General features: G+C 47.6%; 1 protein-coding gene across 1 annotated transcript in view; it reads left to right on the top strand.

The window, feature by feature from the left end:
• PRKAA1 (protein kinase AMP-activated catalytic subunit alpha 1) overlaps positions 1 to 20,207 on the top strand; it is a 217,081-nt gene that overhangs the window by 106,030 nt on the left and 90,844 nt on the right. Inside the window, exon 3 of the mRNA XM_085631163.1 lies at positions 8,855 to 8,948. Within this exon, the coding sequence (XP_085487289.1) occupies positions 8,855 to 8,948 (94 nt within the window). The remainder of the gene's footprint in view (positions 1 to 8,854; positions 8,949 to 20,207) is intronic.

Genomic DNA, 20,207 nt, shown 5'->3' on the forward strand with positions numbered 1-20,207 from the left:
TGTTCCCTCTTGTTACAAAACCTTGAGAAAACATTAACTCATCCTTGATCTTGCAAAATGACATAAGTTCACCAGTTAATTTCCTTTCTTCAGGCCAACCCACCTGTAAAAATTTCACAACATTGAATAGGGTACTGTCCTCACACATTGCATTCTTCCAATCAGTTTCAGAAATAACTTCCGATGACAATACATTAGTATTTCCACTATTAACATCGTCCATCATGAATGCTAGATCAAAATCAACACCGTTGTTGTTGGTGTCAGGAGCATCAGACAAAGGTAATCGTGACGTGCAATCAGCATGTACGTTTAAAGGCCCTGGAACAAATTCAACAACACACTAATATTCCTGTAATTTGGCAGCCAATCGTGCCAAACCAGCTGTTAATGTTCTACCACCACCACCACCATCAGCAGCTAACATATTGATTAAGGGCTTGTGGTCTGTTCTTAAGCGAAATTTGGTACCCCACAAGAATTGACGAAAAAGTTGCACTGTACATGTACATGCGAACAGTTCCTTTTCAATGGTGGAATAATTATATTCAGCACCACGTAACCTTCTAGATGCATACGAGATGACATATTCATCCCCTTTGTTCTTTTGCATTAAGACAGAGCCTAAACCTACATTGCTGGCGTCTACAGCTACAATACATTCTCTTCCAATTTCAAAAGGTCTCAAATGGTGCATCAACAATTTCATTTTTTTTTTTAAAGTTCAAAAGCTAATTGTTGTTCCTTGTCCCAAGTAAACTTCAAATTTTTCTTTAATATTCTTAAAGAATGCACTTTTGAAGAATAATCTTGTACGAATTTGCTATAAAATTCTGTCAGACCTAAAAAAAAAAAGACAATTGTTCTTTAGTAGTAGGAGCAGGAGAATTAGATATACTTTGAACATGATTTAACTTGGGTTTTATACCAATGCTCGAGATCTCATGTCCCAAATATTCCACTTTACTCTGCCTAAATTTGCATTTAGAAAATGTCAAAGTCAAACCTTTATTTTGTACACATTTTCCAAGTTCTTATGTTCCTCGTAGTTTTTCCCAAAAATTAAAATATCATCCTGGAAAGCAATTGCACCAGAACACCCTTCCAAAACCTCCTTCATAAGTCTTTGAAATACGGAAGCAGCGCTGGCTAAGCCAAATGGCATACGTAACAGCCTCCAGCAGCTCCTTGGGTCTGCATCTTATTTCTGCTCTTGTTCCCACTATAGCATGCGTTTGACTCCGTATGTCTTTGTGAGACATTCCCCACGTAGGACTACTCTAAGCGCATCCCAGTCCAGCGCTCTTGTGGAGGCAGTCCCCCAGTTGTCAGTGAAGTAACCACTGTTTACTCCTCTAAGGTCTGATCTAATGCAGCATCTGTCAGAGTTCGGCTGGAGTTGCCAAGTAGGCACAGCAGACCGGACACAAACCAAAGTGTATGCGAGTACTGGCTCATGGTCCGATACAAATCTACTCAGGTGTTCTACCTTCTGTATGCTATGTCCCAGTCCCTGGGGCACCAGTATCCCATCCAGTCTGCTATACATTTGATGCACCAAAAAACAATAGACAAACTTGCATTTTGTTGGGTGGAGTGTACGCCAGATGTCTATGCAGTCTACCTGATCCATGACTTCAATCAATGCTTATGCCATGCTTAATTAAAGATTGGGAACATGGCGACCGTCAGTTAGTGACGGTTGCGAGCTCTCTTGCTCACTCTGCAATTAAACTAAGAATTACCAGTGTTTGGATGTCCGGAGTCTCTGTGGTGGTATAGCGGCGATGTGAGGCTACTGATGAGGGTCTTTTTATTTATTTATTTATTTATTTATTTATTTTGTTGCTTTTACGGCCCCCGCGATAATCTTCCAGGTCTGTGCTCTGCCTTGCTTCAGGACGTCTGTGCAGCTGCAGAGCAGTGTGTGGGCGGAGGCGGCAGCGCGGCTCGGCAGGGGCTGGCGCACCACGGCTAGAATCTGCTTCCGGGGCAGCGAGCCTGGCAGTCTGCACTTGGGACTATGCTTGCTTACCTAGTCAGAACCAACCCCCCCCCCCCCCCCCCCCCCCCTTAAGCCCAAAGCCACCTGATGACCCCATTAAGGAGGAAAAAGGGGAATTGCCAAGAAGTCGATTTAGGTGAGGCTCCTAATCTGTTTGAAGTATCCACCACCCCCCCCAATAGAGGGTGAGGAACCAAGTGAAACTCCTGCTTGCTCCATAAATAGGTATACCCTCAGAAGCAGGGACATCTGGGGATAAGGTCAAAACCCACTAGGGCCCCCAGTAAAAAAAGAACCCCTCTCTTGCCTTCCAGAAGAAGCTCTACAACAGGGTTTCCCGTACTCCTCTCTACAGCCCCTCATCTACTACGACCAAACGAACACTCACAGATAAAATTCTGAATGTAGGAAAAGGCAACCCAAAAGGAAATCCGAGAATATTAAAATTATGCCTTCACTTCGCTCCTACTTTAAGGTTCAATCCCAAACAGCTGACTTTATGCACTGACCCTATATACATCCCTGAAGTCTGTGAATCTGTGCCCTATGGAGGATAACACTGAAAGCGTGAAAATAGGTTTAGCCCCCTAGCAGAAGCAGCAGGTAACGAGATATTAAAACAGAGAAGTCCTAGGTCGGTCCACACCTTGAATCAACTACATGCTCCAAGAGAATCATCTACCGTAATGATCAATCAGACCAGTCAATTTTGCACGGAGAAATTGCTATGTACTCTGTTAACAGAGGTCAGAGAAAAGTTTCCAGTCTCTGAGCTAAACCAACAAAAGATTCAGGGCGCATGTGAGGTGTTGGAAGGTAAGATCAACAACCTGATGGAAAGAGTTGAGGCAATGGCGGTCTCTTTTGAAGATCTCTCAAAGTTGACTAACAAAAACGAGATCGTGAAACTGAAGGAGTACGATAGGGTTCAGGGATAAACTAGAAAACCTTAAACAATTCTCGGAGAAATCAAATCAGGATCCTGTATGTCCCGGAGGGTCTCGAGGGAGAAGACATCCGGGGGATTCACAATCAGTCTACTAAAAATTTAACATGGACAAGGAGGAGAATAGCCTAGAAGATGATGTCCAGAGAGTCCACCGTGACCCCTTCACTAAGACCAGGGAAGAAAAATCAGAGAAGGATTCTGGCAAGCTTCAAGCCATACTCCATTAAGGAAAGTTCCTTGCCGGGGGCCCTCAAAGCAGAAACATACAAGAAAGGAGAGTGGTCTTTTTGCATCAGATCAGACATCTCACGCGCCACACAAGACCGACAATGGGAGTTAGATTAAGTTTTTTGAAGAGCTGAGGGGGCTGGGGGCCACTGCCAACCTCTGGTTTCCTGCCTACTTAAAGGTGATGTGGAACAATAAAATGAACAACAATAGAGATCTGGGTGAATTCAGAAGCCTGATCTAACAGATTAAGGCACATCCAAAATAGGTCGCAATTGCCGTGATGTAGAGAGAGCTCAAAATTGTGGTAGTCATTCGGAATACCTCTAGTATTTTGGGAGGAATACCTTGGGTGGGATGGTGGGGATCACAGGCAAAAAGAAAGCACAAAAAAAATACTTTTGATCTTTTTACTGGGTGGCGGTGCATGAGGGTTAAAAATATTTATATTTTTATTAATTCCTCATTTGTAAACTTGTCAAGTTAAATGTGGCAACTTTCCAGGCTCCCAAACGGGTGCGGTATACTCAGGTTACCCAGATTACTGCGGATCTACCTTTTCCCTCAATGAGGAACTCAGATAGGCTTGTACAGCTGAAAGTCTTATCTTGGAATGTCAATGGCCTCCGAGTTGTTCCTAGAAGGAAACACATCTTCGAGTACTTGAGGCTCTTGGACAGTGAGGTGTTCTTAATACAAGAGTCCCATTTGTTGAGAGTACTGGGTTGAGATACTAAAAAGGGGGATGGGGGGTGACCGACCCAATCATGCACAGCGAAGGGAGTTGCACTTCTCTTTAAGAAATCAATTCAAGTTATGCTAGGGGACTGCATGGTCGACGCTCTTGGTAGATGGGGCCAAAATTCATGAATCTTGGTTGACTTTTGTGGGCCATTACGGTCCTAACTTGGATGATCCCACCTCATTACATGCTCTACTCCTCCAATTGGTGGACATTAACGACCCTATAATATTAGGTGGAGACTTTAATGTAGTTATAGATCCAACCCAAGACACAACATCAAGGAGGGCTGATTCAGCCTCCCCCCCCCCCCCCCTCCCTCCCCCCCCCTTAATATGAGAATTTCCCTGAAACAACTGATGGCGGACGCTGGCCTCACAGATATTTGGAGGCGGATGGGTGACAAAGCAGGGGGGGGGGGGGTTGAGTATACCTTTCACAACAAGAAATGTGGCCACCGATCTAGGATAGACTTCATTGTGGACTCATTTATTAGTAAGAACACCACTAGTGTCACCCACGGCCCGCAACATCGATCTGACCACTCCGCAGTTATCCTGGAGATTACCCTTAAGAACCGACCCCTTTCTCGTAGGTGGACCCTAAACCGCACCCTACTTCTTGAGCCACACGTAGCGGAGAAATTGAAAATCGTCACCAATGATTTTTTTTTTCTCTCTAACTTGGACTCCGCTCCTCTTCATATCGTATGGGATCCGTACAAAGCCTTCCTAAGAGGTATTCTAACTGGCTTGACCTTTGCACAACATAGGAAAGTCGGGAAGATTAAAAAAAACTTGAAGCCGTGGTACATACCCACCAGTTGGAACTTGAACAGACCCCTGAAAGCCTAAATGCATTACAAATCAAACAAAACCTGCAATTAGCAAGATCAGAGCTTGCTGATTATCTTGAAGTAATCACCAGGAGTAAATGGGAGACTAGCAGGTTGTCACATCATGAATGCATATGCCATGGCTGGCTTGGCCAGCGCTCTTGCTTGACTACGGTCAAACTGGCCATCCAGGATGCAGTTAAAATCTCCTGCTAAATTAAAGGAATTGCTAGGTATAAAGTCAAAAGGTCGCGTAGCCTCAAGAAATACTTCCTGTTGTCCTGGTTATGGGCATAGACTTTTAACAAGCAGACTTCCCTTCATCTAAGAGTTCATCGAGTGAAAAATGCGGCCCCCTAAACATCTGCCTTGGTCTCTCCTCAGGGCTACCCATATGTACATACTCCTAGCGTATGTCTAGTAAGTGGATCAGTATAATTGACCCCGCCACTACTTAAGTTTAGGAGCTTCCTTATCTACCATGCGTGTCTCCTGCAACATTGGTATGCCCACCCCATAACGTCACAGGTAGGTATGTACACAGTATAGCTTGGTGTAGTCGCGTCGGCCCCCGATATTCAAGGTGATGAGTTTAACACAACCACCCCCCTGCCCACCCCCCCCCACCCCACCAGCACCGCCGCCATGTGTCCGGATATCCCAGTTGCCTCAGCTCCCTCCCACTAGGGCTTTTTTCATGATTTTATGGTTATATACTCTTCATTGGTGTGAAATCTGGGGTTTCAGGTTTTTGCTGGTCCTATGGTTGGCAGCTACTCCTTTCTGTCAAGTGCTATGGAAATTGTGCCTACTTTCAATCTGTCATCTTCTTATCGCAGATAGCATTTTGTAATTTCCTTTAGTTGAATATACTGGTATATTTAATACATAGGTTCAAATAATCTACTGGTGCCCTTCTTGTTATAGCAAGGTGACCAACTCAGTACAGGGTTTTGTTTGCTGCAAGGGCAGAAAGGGATCCTATTCATTCATTCATTTAACAGTGTAGTACATTGAACCGAACGTATGTATGAATTCTACAAACCTTTACATGCCATTATTCTCTCTTGGTTCCAGTTTGTATTAGCACTTTATGATGCCAGAAATTCAATTGATAGACTTGTAGCCTGTTTCGGTTTCTGGATTGTGATTCTTCTTAGTGTCAAGACAATCCCTTCGAGATCACGTTCGGTTCTAAAAAGCCATTAGTATGTGCCTTTTTCTAAGTAACCTTCTGCAGTCTGCGTGCTGAACCAACTCTTGCCAAGAAGCCACTAGACTTTCATGCACTTTACCAATGCCTGATTAATATATCAGCATTGCATGATTATGAATAAGAGGTCCTGCTTTAGAACAATGTTAGACCCAGCTGTTTCTGGCATGCTGGGACGCATCGAAGCCAGACTAAATCCACTTTCCTAGATTGGATGAGAATGATGCACTTGTCCGATAACCTGTGCTCACGCTTGGGTAGCTTGGCACTGAGCAGTCGGGCTCATCCTCTGGGTCAAATTGTAAAGTATTGGCACAGCACCACCCTCACAACCCAATGAGTACACAACAAAAATACTCCAGACCATATGTATAAAACACTGGTCTTTGTATAATACACACATTGAAATCAAAACAAGAACATGCCCATTGGATATATACTTTACAGTTGTATGCTATTAGGAACTCTTCCCATTAGCAGCAGAACGGCATGAACATATATGTACTAGTCATGGGTATTCACTTGTCACGTTATCCTCTTGTCGGAGCCACCTAAAGCAGAAGGAACCAGTTACTTGGTTTTGTCCCTCCAGAATAGTCACGATATTCTCAACAACAGAGTACCTTGTGGCGTGGGTCCGAGGGGAATAAGCCGGCGACCACGGACAGAGGCCGCAATGTCTGGCACGGTCATCCTCAGGATCTGGATGTCTGAGACAGTCTAGGCTTACAGTCCAGGTCCTGCGAACTTGGCAAACGTCCCCCGCCCAACACCCTCAGACACCACACGGTGCAGAATGCTAGCTACCACTGGTTGCAAGCGTGGATCTCTTTGGCTCGGCAAACTAACCCAGCACTCCTTGAACTCCTCCCGTTCTAGCACCCTAGGTGGGCTGCTGACCTTTACTAGCACAGTCCTCTGTACAGTGGGATTACCGTGTATGTCAGGACTGTGCTTGTCCCAACTGACTATCGTTTCCATCAGATTCCACCCCACCCTGTGCAGTCCTGAATAATTTTGTGGAAACTGGGAGATCCTTTCTGTCTCTGGGATCTTCATGGGTATTTAGGGGCCCAGGACACGACAGTTGTAAATTAGCTGCAGGCCAGCAACATCCAGGAAAAAAACACCCTTTGATGGTCCCCTTCCTGGAGTATGACCAGCCCCAGGCCACCACAAGTCTGTGGATAATCCCAGTTGCAGTCCCTTCTGCCCCAATGGTTTCTCTTAGCGATGTCCCGGCTTCTAACCAGCATAGTATGGTTCCAATCCCAGAAGCGTCTCTTAACGTCTTAGGGCAGAGCCCCAGTAGTTATACCCACAATGGCCTTTGAAGATGAGATCCATTCAAAAGGCCACCTTTGAAATGCACAGGTTCTCTCTAAATGTTGTCCTGTCTGCCATTCTACCCTGGAGGCTTGATCAATATCTTTAGTGGGGCAAAGATCCTGCCCCTTGGAATGCAGGTGCCAATCCCACCACCTCCTATTAATCCCAGGAGGGCGCCTCTGAGTCAGAGGCTTGCAGTTTCCCTTGAGCCCCAAGTTTATGGCCTTCTGTCAGGAAATGCACTGATGTTGCAATCCTCCCTCTGGTTTGTGACTAAAGTTAGAGGATTTTGTGAAGTTAACGTTTTGACAATTGAACTGTGCAAACTGTGCAAAGCATGTCAAGTGAAAGGCTGTAGTGTAAGATGTCAGGCTTTTTTCTAACACTGAAATAACTATGTGAACTGTTCATAACTAGTGAAAAATATATATTCGAAATGTTTAAAGATCCATTTCCATAGTTCTTTGGTGAAAACAAAACATTTTTATAGGATCAAAACAAATAACCCTTTACTTGGTGATGTGCAAATTTTAAATATTTTTGCTGAAACCCAATTTCCAAACATTGTTTATGCGGTATTATCAGTCAAACTACATGTTAGTGGGAACCTTTTGTGGCTATTTCAGTGGAAAATATGCTATCTATAAACCTTGCACTCCCATATCATGGTTTGGTAATATACTTATGAAAAGTGAGTTTTTTAACATGAACTGGGAACTATTACTGCTCCTGCCCAGATGACAATGCTATTGGTGAAGAGGCAAGCCAGGGATCATGTTTACCCTATAAATGGACTGGATTCCTGTTATGCATGCAGCAAACATTTAGTCTAGTAAATAAAGAGATTTTTGTACAGCAAAAATAGTGAACTTGCATATTTGAAGGTGCTCTCTTATGTGATAATAAAAAGGTGGCTCCATAAGACAAAATATTTGCCTAGAATGACGCAATTTGAGACCAGTACACGGGTCAAGTACATTACAGTTGGGTTCAGTAGCTTATTAAAGTTACAAGACCTGATTTTTCGAGCCCTGAGCCTTTAGCGAGTAGTTTGAAAAAGTCTTTAGCAACTTATGTGCTTGACGCATCATTTTTGTGGGTTGAGCGTGTGAGCAAGGAAAATGTTGCGCTCCTACTTTCAACCCATGGATATTGTTAGATAATCAGCAGCTATCCTACGTGCCTCTACATGTGGCACGTTTTTACTGACCTAATATTTATGCGCAACTTGAATGTGTGCTGTGGATATAATAGAGTGCAGCAGGCATGGTCTTACTAGTTCCTGTCTAAAGTACTGCGCATACACAGTTTGTGTATCCGAATCAGAGCCTGGATACCGTCATGGGTGACAAGCAGCACTTTACAAATCCACATTACATTACAGAATGATGGGGCAAAATTCTCTCTTCATCAAACAGTAATCTGCAAATAATCCGAAGAAACCCACAATGACAACATTTAATCTTATTGCTCTCATTATGCCCATTTTCGAACTCTGCAGGTTTCTGTTTATCTTCTGTTGCTTGATGATTTTAATTTTTTTATTCTCGCAGGTATCAGGTGATCAGCACACCGACTGATATTTTCATGGTGATGGAATACGTATCAGGGGGAGAACTGTTTGACTACATTTGTAAAAATGGAAAGGTAAGGTTTTTCTACTAGCTTGCCCAGCTTCTGCTGAAATGTTGGACTTTCTCTTAAGATAGTTGGGGATTCTTTATTCATTATTTTTTTTTTCTTTTCCTCACTTCCACTTAAATCTACAATGAAGTTAAACGTATGTCACAGCATATATCCCATTTTGTTACCGCTGGTGTCTGGTGGTATCTTGTATCCCAGTGGAACCATGGCGCCGATAATAATTAATCTATGCTCCTCATACAGTTTGTGGTTCACTAAAAGCGCTTTACTGCCTCCCGCATGCATGGAACTGAGCTTTTGGTGGATCTTCCCTAGGAACGAGCCTCTGATGCTGCCTTTTAAATTGAGAGCATAGAACCGGCTTGAACTTAGTTGACCCTCTGGCCTTTGGTAAAAGCTGCAGAGGATATCTGGTTATGGGAGCAAGAAAAGCACAGAGGAGTGCTGCTGTGTATAGTAGAAATGGGTATTTGAGGCAGTTTATCTTGTCACCTTTTTTGATTGCTGATCGGGGTCACCCTGTATATTTCACTTTGCTGTGGTAATGTGTGATATTTTGAAGTGGGATCTTTAGGTCACACTAGATGTCTTTAGTTTGTGCATCCCTCTCCCTCGGCTACTCATTGTGCGAATCAATTTTTTGGTTCAGCACCGCAACAGAGTGGATGTATTTTCAACCATTCTCACAAGTGTGCCCCTCCTCACCCTCCCACCCCATGCAAACTATTGCTCGTCTCGTGCCCAGATGGTGCTTTCACTGGCCACCCTCCTTGTTGCTTTTATCCTTGTTCTGCTTTCCCCTTCTGGCTTTATTTATTTCTTGGCACCCAGTTTCCTTGTCTAGGCATGTAGTCTCAATCCTTGATTACACACCCGCCCTCTACCAGGAAAGGTCTGGTAGGCCTCCTGCTGCTGAACCATGTATTTCCAGTGCTATTTTTTTTAAAAGCCTGCCAAAGCCTTGAAACCTGCGAGTTTGGGGGAACTGCAGTACAGGCAGAGCAGGGCCAAGAGAGTAAGTGGCAGCATTGATTTCTTCAAGTCTTTCCAAGGCAGAATCCACCTGTGCTCCAAATAGTCTTGAGTGCTACGCAAACAAATGATGGACGGAATGCTGAATAAAGTATACATTCACCCCCAGTCAAGAGATCTAGGTTAAATCCATAGTTATTTTGCTCACCATGCCACCCCAGTTTAGACCCAGCCATATGCAAATCAGACTTGACCCTGTGCCTCATGGGAACAGTTCAGACCGAACTGTCAAGCCAGGTCCTCCCTGGACCGGAAACGCGCATCCATGAGACCAGTTTCCAACTAGTCTTGAGACGCAGAAGGGCATTCCATTGGGGTTTGTTGGGAGAGAAGTCTGTGGAATGAATCCAGTTGTGGCGGCGAAGCACCATGGAGGTACCAACTGCCCTACCCAGACACTTGATTGTATCCAGGGGTCAAGCAAACTGTGTACTTCGCTGCATGCTGGTCCATCCAATGTAATGGAGTTGTAGTGTTGGCCATATATCGGCCAGGACAAATGGCAAAAGATGTGCCGCTCTGGCCCACTGCGCATACGAGTATCTGATTGGGAGGCAACTTGTATTGACAGACATGAGGACACGTCTGGCAGGTGAAAATATGTTTCGAGAACGTCTCCATTCGGTTGGACTCCATGTCAGAGGGATCGGGGTGAGGGCCGTGGTGGGATTGGCGAGACTAGTGGATGCTTGTACCGCTAAGCTGTCTTGAGTGGGGGGTTGGAGCAGAAAATCAAGATCCCCCCAGGAGCGGGTTAATGCTGACTTGTCACTTGTCTTTTTTTTTTACTGGTTGAGCAAGATCCTGGCTTCGTCCAGATGCCAATCAGTAAAGGCCTCATTGAATGTGAACATAGATTCTTGGTTAGTTTGACCTGGATTAAACATCTTGGTCGAGATATTCACTTTCAGCTTTGTTGTAGGCAGAGTAACTTCCAAAATGTCTGCCACCCACCTAATCACTGTGACAAAGGAGACGGACTCTTCTGTTGCCATGCTTGGTTCAGGAGAGGAAAGCCGCATGTCTGAGGTGTCCAGGCCACAGGCATCTTGCAAGTCTAAAAAATGTTCTCATTATCATGTTGTTGGGAGGTTTCAGGTTCTGAAAAGGGAGAACAGCTGTGCCATGCATCGGTGAGAGGGTGGTGGAGGGGATTTGGAAACTGTTTGAGTCCTATTAAAACTGTTGCATCCGGTTCCGAAGTAGATACCTGGGGTTGTGGTGCCAGAGTCGGGCTTGACACCTATGTTGGAGCTAGTGAAGATGGGTTGGAAGGCGGAGCCAGCCGCAAAGAGAGCTCGAGTGGCGCAGCTGATGACTGGGATGGATCCACCAGCATTACCCAAACTCAAGACCACCACAGATTATTCTTAGGGCGCAAAGGTGCTTTAGAGGGATCCGGTCGAGTACTGAGTATTCTGTGTAATGCCTGCTTGAATTCAAGTAGGTTTTGATGTGTTAAAGGCCTGGGAAATTTGGGATGTATTAGGCCCAGTTGTGAAATAGGTTCTAAGTTTGGGGGGGGAGGACAAATATGTGGCCAAGAGGTACTCTGCACGTTGCGTAACTCAGAGTAGCGGGACGAATGGGACCCGTGCTTGGCCTTCTTGGATTACCTCCTCTTATCTGAACTCCTGGATTTCAAAGATGAATGGTCACAGGAGCATACCGTGCACTGTAGTGCAGCCGCACCATCGACCTGGTTGCCCCTTTTCTTTTTATTGTTGCTTTATGTGTAATTTATTTTGCCCTTCACTTATGTATATAGATTTGTTTTTTGACTGTGCGTGGTTTTTTTTTTGTGCTGATGTAGAGCTAGAACTTGAGCTATGTGGATGATGATGCAGTGGAAATTGGGGTTTGATGCTTGTGGGGAAAATTAGGAACAAAACATCCATGTCGCCCATGGCGGAACCAGGTTTTCCTGTCACGAGGGGAATCCCAATGATGAAGCTTGCCCCTTACGGTGGGTGAGGGATTTCGTCCTAACAAAGGGATCTCCCCACAAGCATCATGAGATAATCTCTAGCTTCTTCCTCTTTTTGGCAATTTAGACCCAAGGGTTTTTCAATGTTTATTATGAACTACCAATGGAGCCTGTGTTATCAAGATGCTGGTGTGACTTACTATTGAAAAGTAAGTTCTACAGACTGTAACGGAACTGAAATGAGAAAACGCCCTTGGACAATTTACTGAAGGAAAAATATTTCTTAGGTCACGCTAATGAAGTACCATTACTGCATGAAGAGGGAATAGTTACCACTCAAGTGCCAGTAACCACATAACAGTACAAGAGTTGATAGCAACCAGTTCAATTGAATGTTGTAGATAATTTACCATGTTTCTGCACATGAACGAATTGTTTTTGATTATGATGCACCCCCAAGTGAATTGGTTGCCATCATTAAAGGGACTGCCTTCGGTTGTCACATAACTGATAGAAAGGCCAGACAAAAAGAACATCTTCGCCAGGGGGGAAAAGGATATGTATTTAGCCATAACATGGTCAAAGTCCTTCGTCACAAACCCACAAATGCAAATAACCTTGATAAATATACAAAACTGTGTTCATCCTGTACCTGCAAGTTCACCTGAATCCAGTCAGTCCTGACAAACCAGGTGGGCATGATGTGCTTATTAAGGTGGTAATTGACACTAGGACCAAATTGGAAAACCGATTCAGTTGCTATAGATCTCAGTTTAGTGTTCTCGGGGGAGGAATTGTATAAGTTAAAATGCCCTGGTAACCGATCTAAAATGCAGAGCCACAACATTGGAAATGCAAACCAAAGGCAGATCACACAGAAGAGAATGTTTTGATGGCGATTAAAGGAAAATACAGAGAATGAAATTAAAGTACATAGTGTTTCCAGATAAAATTGAAAATCCTGTACGATGGATGATTGTATCTTTTTTCCAGACTTAGATCTTCTAGACATATGGAGAGACTTTCATCTGAACACTCTTATTTGGCAATGCAGGGAATGTGCACTAGAATAGGTTATTTGCTTTCAGGAGTGCATGGGCCGAAAGCAGTAGGAGCGCAATACTGAAATTGGGTTCTATAGGGTTATTCTCCGTTAAAATTGTTTTTTTACATTACTTTTGCTTTTTTAGTACGGTGGGAAAAGTGAACTTTCCGTAACTTGATAATCTAAACACATTAGTTGTCTAAACCCAGTTGTATGCATTCCTAGTGCGGTTTTACTGAACTTAGCATAGTCTCTGATTAGACCTTAAAAGGGTTGTTCTCTTCTAATGCAATGTGATGGGACTCAAAGGGATAACTATTCCCGCACTAATTTTGAACAGTATGATCTAAAGTACAACCTTACAGTCGGAACATTGCGTGTGAGCTTTGGACCTGTGCTACAAAACTGTTTGCATTAAAGCAAACTGCCATAACGACAGTGCTGCTTCTGTCAAACAAGGAAAATCCAGTTTAAATTTCATATGTTAATTTTGGGTTAATGGTGAGCATTAAAAAGAACCTGTCGGGGGGCGTGGCTAACTGCCGACGGGAATGGCCGCTCGGTAGTTTAACTCCGTAGCGCCACTCCCGCATCAGCCGCAATATCGCCCAGGCCAGCCTGATCTATGCCCTGAAGCTGGTGACCTGCTGTCCAGTGACCCATGGCTCCCTGGTCTGAATTTGGGGTCGATCGGCGTCTGTGATCGGACCGTGCTCCGTGGACCAGGAGAGCGAGGACCTCCTGGCCGGCGGAAGTGTAGCGGCGCGCATCTGGCGCGAGGTCGGGGCTGCGGCCTGGTCCGGCGTGGACGGCGACGAGCGAAGGTGAGCGCGCACCGCGAAAGCGCCGAGGCGTGTCCGGACAAGAAGGTGGTGTGCCCCATCACAAGGGACACACAAAGACTCAGCGGAACGAAGGAGGGCCCGGGGCCATATCGAGCGGTGCCTGTAATTGCTCGAACGTTGGGCCTCAGCGGCCGGAGGAGTGGCGGTAAGCGGCGGCTCAAGGTGAGGCCTGGACGACTCGAGGAGCTAATGTAGTGCTCCTACATATTAAGGACCCCACAGAGGTGAGAGACAATCAAGGCAGTTACCCAGCTAGATGTAACTTGGTGCATGCATTGGAGGGGATCGGATTGAATCCGCGAAGCTGCTGCTGGGGAGGGGACCGCAGGCTGCAACCCCTGGTGGAGAGATGACCGCGACGTGCCAGAAAGAGACCTCCTGCGGAGTGAGGTATGGAAGACCCGGGCCTCTATAGCCCACTGGGACACTGGATTGATGCAAAGGAGGGGGTGGCCCTAAAGCTAATGAGTCCCTGAAGGCAGGCGGAGGCCCAGCGGGGGAGTCCAGGGACTGCGCTCTGCCACGACAGATGGACCCACGGATTGAAGACTCGTGACATAGCTGAAAGTGGTGAAAGGGTACTGATTGATTGGCCGGAGTGGTGAGACAGGCTGGGGCCCGCATGGTGTTGGAACTGCCGCGGCGCCTGGTACTCTGGGTCGGCGGAGCATCGCTAAATTGCCGATTGAGAAGGAAGCATCTGCGGAGAGAGCTGAACCGGAGTGCCGTCATCTAGCACCTGCGGCTGGGCCGCTTTGACCGGTCGGTGCCGGATCAGGCCGGATCTCGCCTCAAGTAAGGCACCTCCTGCGAAAACCGACAGGCCGAGTGGGGGCTCTCGCTGCTGGCGGCGGGGGTGCCCAGATCGGAGGGTGCGTCGGAGTACTGGAAAGGATGGCGACCGGTAGGGCGAACCGGACGGCGACCCAGTCGAAACTTTATAAATTCGCATGGCAGAGGCAAGACGGAGGACAAACCAGCAGCCGAGACACCAGATGACGCCACGGAGCCCTCGAATAGGGAGCTTATGGAGGCAATCATGGCGGTAAGGGCCTCCCTGGAGGTGAGAATTGACACGGTGGCCACGGATGTGACGCTGATCTGCAAGAACATGAAGAAATTGACGGAGAGAATGGGAACGGTTGAGAGTACAACTAAGGACCTAGTCGCTGATACAGCCCGGCTCCAGGAGCAGGTGAAGGTGCTCAGCTCCTCCCACGAGGCAATGACCCTGCAGGTGGACGACTACGAAGGACGAATGCGCAGGAATAACGTCCACATTATTGGGGTACCGGAACGAGCGGAAGGGCAGGCTGTGGACCTGTTCGTTGAGGACCTGGTCCGTAAACAGCTACAACCTAGGGGACTCTCCAAAAGTTTCACAATCGATAGCTCACCGGAGGCCGTCCGAAGCCTGGGGCGCCCCCAAGACCGCTGCTAGCGAGGGTGTTCAATTTCCGTGACCGCGATGTGATATTGCAGACGGCGAGGGCGGCCCCGCCGCTCACCATAGAGCAGTCGAATCATGTTTTTTCCGGACTTTACACTGAGGGTACAGAAGCAACGCCGTGGCTTTCTGGAAGTAAAGCTGGCACTACGAGAGCAGGAAATAAGTATGCTATGATGTTCCCTGCCAAGTTGCGTGTGGAAGCAAACGGAAAATCCAGTTTTTTTTACCCGGCCGGAGTAGGCTTGGAAATGGCTGGAGAGATGGCGCAAAGTGGAGAAAAAAAGTCACAAGACATCCTCGGTAGCAGATGATGATGTGGACTGGCGCCAGCATAGGCGCCCTCGAGAGCATTCTAGCACGGATTCGCAGGAGCCGGCAGGAGGGCGCTAGCCTGGCACTGGGTGAGACATTCTGGTTCGACTACCTATCCAGGGGACCGAGGGACTCTGGGGAGTAAGATAGCCCTAAGATCGGGTACCTGGATTCATGGGGTGGGGTAGGGGCTGGTCTGATGCTGACAGTGCGGGGATTTAAGTGACATTACCGCTTCGGAGCTGTTCCACCGCTAACATTATGTTTAAAAAAATATATATATATGCCATGGAGGGAAGTGGCCACCAGGGGGGTCTGAGCTGCTCGGGGCTGGACTTGGTCCGCTAGGGGAGAAATAGGGTCAGACACGTATACCAGTGAGTGCTATGTGACTTCAAAGAAGGGAGTGTGCTGGACCCAAAACGGCTGTACATGATGTCGGGGCGGGGATCGGGCGGTGGGGCGAGACACTAGTGGTAGACTCATGACCAAATAGGGAGTGGGGTTACTTGCTTCCCCAAGAATTGTTAATGGGTGGGCGACGGGCACTCTGCATGTTTGGGGTGGCGGGCAGTTCTGGTTCCGCAATGCAGGGAGGGGGTTTTGTTCTTAAGGCAAGGGTTTCAGGTGAGTTCAGTTGGGAGGGGGGGGGGGGTAGCGCGGGGGAGTTGCATGTTGGCAAGATTTTGTAATTGTGCAGACCGGCACGGATTGATGGGGTGTTATGTTCAGGCGACAGCAGACAGGATTCGGTGCTTCAAAGCTACCGGGGAGCGTCCAGTGGGTAGGCAATTCTCTCTACTGAGGGGACCCGGCCATCGAGGGCCCCCGACACAAGCCAACCAGTTACGACCAGGACTTCATGACAACGAGGAAAGGGCTTAGGCTGGTCACATGGAATGTCAACGGGTTAGGAGACAAGATTAAGAGGGGCGTGGTGTCGCAATATGTTCATTGCCAGGGTCTTGACCTGGTGCTCCTGCAGGAAACCCATCTGCAGGGAAACTCATGTAGGGCCCTGGATCGGAAGGGGTACCGAATGTTGGCACACTCGGGCTTCACTTCTGGATCTAGGGGGGTGGGAATACTCCTGCGGAAGAACTGTCCATACGTGCTCCATAAAACCTGGACAGACCAGCTGGGGCGGTACGTGGCTTGCACAGGTACGTGGGAAGGGATAGTACTTAATGTAGTTTCAATATATGCACCTCCTGGCCTTCAACGTATGACGCTGTCAGACGTAGCGACTTTGCTTCTAAACCTCCCAATGGGCACACTAGTGATGGGGGGCGACTTTAATTGGACGATAGACGGACTAGTGGATAGATACCCCCCTAGACCGGACTCAGCACGTGGTTCCTCTCTGCGTGACTTCGTGGAAGCCCTGGGATTGGTGGATGTCTGGCGTTGGGCGCATATCAGGGACACACATTTCACATTTCAGTCGGGAGTCCACGGGAGTCAATCAAGAATAGATTACCTGATTACACATGCACAGCATATCCATGAGTTTTCGGACTCCCGATGTCTGACACGGGGATCCCAGACCATTCCCCTGTGTTTACAACCCTGGGTATGCGACACCCACAGCATCCAGGCCCAATAAGGATTCCACCCTGGGCACTAAAGGTCCCTCACATTAAAGACACGTTGAGGACGGATACGAAACACTATTTTGCAGGAAACACTTACTCGGTCTCATCAGCGATAACACTTTGGGGGGCATATGGTGCGGTCATTAAGGGCAGGGCATTGTCGGTGATTGCTGGCTATAGGGCCGAACGCCGCAGAAGAGTACTGGAGTTGTAAACAGACAATCTTCGATTTGAAGGGGTGAACTCCCGAGATCCGAAGGCGGATACTCAACACTCACTAAATATAAAACGGCAAGATTATAAACAGCTACTGCTGGAGGACGCAGGTGGGAGACTGTTGGCCAGCCGACATCGTATTTATGAACCGGGGGAACGTACAGGAAATTTATTAGCATGGTTAGAATGGAGAGAGCAGGCGGCACGATGGGTGCGCGCACTCAAGGGGGCGGATGATACCCAGATTACTGACCCGCGGGAGATCGCTGAAACGTTCGCTCAGCACTGTAAAACAATATACGAGGCCCAAGACGCCTCCCAGGCGGCGTGGGCAGCAGACCTTCTAGCAACTATTGAGGTGAAGGGGTTATCTGAGCAGGACGGCTTGGCACTGGAGGCGGTGATGACCGCTGAGGAAGTACACAAGGCCATACAAGATGTTCAATCCGGAAAAGCGGCGGGCCCCAATGGTCTCTTGATTTAGTTAATTAAGCCTATGGCCTCCATGCTAGCACCTCACCTTCTCAACCTGTACAACGAAAGCTGCGAGTGCGCCCTTCGGCCGGACGACATACGAGAGGCGGCGATAGTGGTAATCCATAAGCCCGGCAAGCCAGCGGACGAGTGTCAGTCGTATAGACTTATCTCTCTGATTGCAATCGAGGCAAAGATATTGGCCAAGTTACTGGCGAATTGACTGCTCCCCTACCTACCAGGTTTGATCCACCCGGACCAATCTGGATTCATGCCGGGACGTAATACAGCGCGTAACTTGCGCAGGGTCAACGGGGTCATAGGACGAGTGCAGACCTTGGAGGAGGAGGCGGTGCTACTGGCACTCGACGCACAAATGGTGTTTGAATTCAAGGGATGGGTCCGGTTGCTAAATTCATAACCCAGGGCCCATGTCGTGGTAAATAACTATCGCTGTACCTCCTTCACCCACCCCCCCCCCCCCCCCCCCCCCACTCGAGGCACAAGACAGGGCTGCCCACTGTCGCCTCTGCTGTTCGCTCTAGTTCTCGAGCCATTGGCGGTGTGGATAAGGGGGGACCCAGGGATTAGAGGCATGAGATGGACGGAAGACCACGAGGACCGAATATCGTTATATGCGGATTATATTTTACTATATCTTGCCTCTCCAGCTCGTTCATTACGAGGGGTACTCCATATATTTCATATTTTTGGGGCACACTCTGGGTATCAAAACAACTGGACTAAATCCCAGATGTATTCCCTATGGGGAGACCCTCCTCGAAGCCCCCCCGAGGATACGACATCCCGGCGGCTGGCCAGGGTTTTCTTTACTTGGGGATATTTATCACCACCAATACCTCGTTGTTTTTCGAGAAGAATCTCCAGGGGGCGTTACGGCGGTTTCGAATGGATGTAGTATATTGGAAAGCTCTTCCACTAACATTGCTGGGCCGGGCGTCCTTATACAAGATGCTGGCCCTGCCGCGCTTCCTCTATGCGTTACAAAATACACCCAATCCGATCCCAAACTCCTATTTTTCACAGATTGAGACGGTATTGAAAGATTTACTGTGGGACAATAAACCGTCCGCATAGCTATGACAAAGTTAACAATGGGATGGTATGATGGGGGCATTGGATTGCCGGACCTGCGTCTTTATTACCAGGCCACGCAACTGACGGCCATTAACAGCTGGGTGTTCGGGAGGCATGATGATCCGAGCTTCCGCACAGACCATTGGTTAATGGGGAAAGGTGGCTATAATAGAGCTCTTTATACCAATCATAAGAAATTGGGACTGACTGGCCCGACGGCGCGCGCGGTGGAAGTGTGGCACGGAGTGCAGAAGCGGATGGGATGGAGGGGTCGCCTAACGAAGGTTACCCCTCTATGGGAGCCAGATATTCTGGGGAGACTGAGTACATCGGTGTGATTCGATAAGTGGGAGATGATCGGAATCTCCAAAGTAAGCGACCTATGGGACAAAGGCAAAATGGTAACATTCCAGGAACTTCAGGCCAGATACCGGTTGGCTTCCTCGGAGGGGTTTCGCTACCTGCAGATAAGCCATGCCATAGAAACGGCCCGAACTAAAAATGCGCCTATTCTGGACTCCTCCCCTCTGGAGGACAGGCTCCTGTTGGACCCAATGAACCGAAAGGCCATATCACTCACATACCGGAAGCTAATCAATAATCGGGTGGATCCGATGTCAAAACTTAGGGTGGCCTGGGAAAGAGAACTAGGGGACTTGGCCGATGAGGACTGGCGGGAGGCATTGTCATCACCCAGAGAGGTGGCTTTCCCAATGCGTCTTCACCTGGTGCAGCTTAATCCTACACCGAGTGTACTTTGATGCTATTCTACCACACAGACTTAATAGGCGACCCGACTCACTATGCCTTCGACAATGCGCTCAGACGGGAACATTCCTGCATATTTTATGGGAATGCCCCCACATACAGGGATATTGGACTACTGTCACCAGGCAAATGGCTAGGACATGCGGCAAGGCTATACACCCGACACCCACGATGTGTCTTCTCAATATCTGGGTAGCGACGGACCTCACGCAGATTGAGCAAGAATGGGTCACAGTGGGGTGGTGTCTGGCTAAGCGGAATATTGCCCGAAGGTGGGGAATTGACAGCATACCGCTACTGATGGATTGGGCTAAACACATGGATCATGCCATGCTCACCGAGAAAACTGTATTTAAAGGGAGGGGATGCCCACGTAAATGGGACCACAAGTGGGGAAAATGGAATAAGTATAGGGGAGATATATGTATCTCACCGACGATAGAGCTCCGGAGGGAGAGGCAGCAGGTAAATGTGGGGTGAGTGCAGAAACAGCCGCACAC

This window comes from Triturus cristatus, chromosome 2_1 (assembly GCF_964204655.1).
Source record: "Triturus cristatus chromosome 2_1, aTriCri1.1, whole genome shotgun sequence".
Taxonomy (NCBI): Eukaryota; Metazoa; Chordata; class Amphibia; order Caudata; family Salamandridae; genus Triturus; species Triturus cristatus.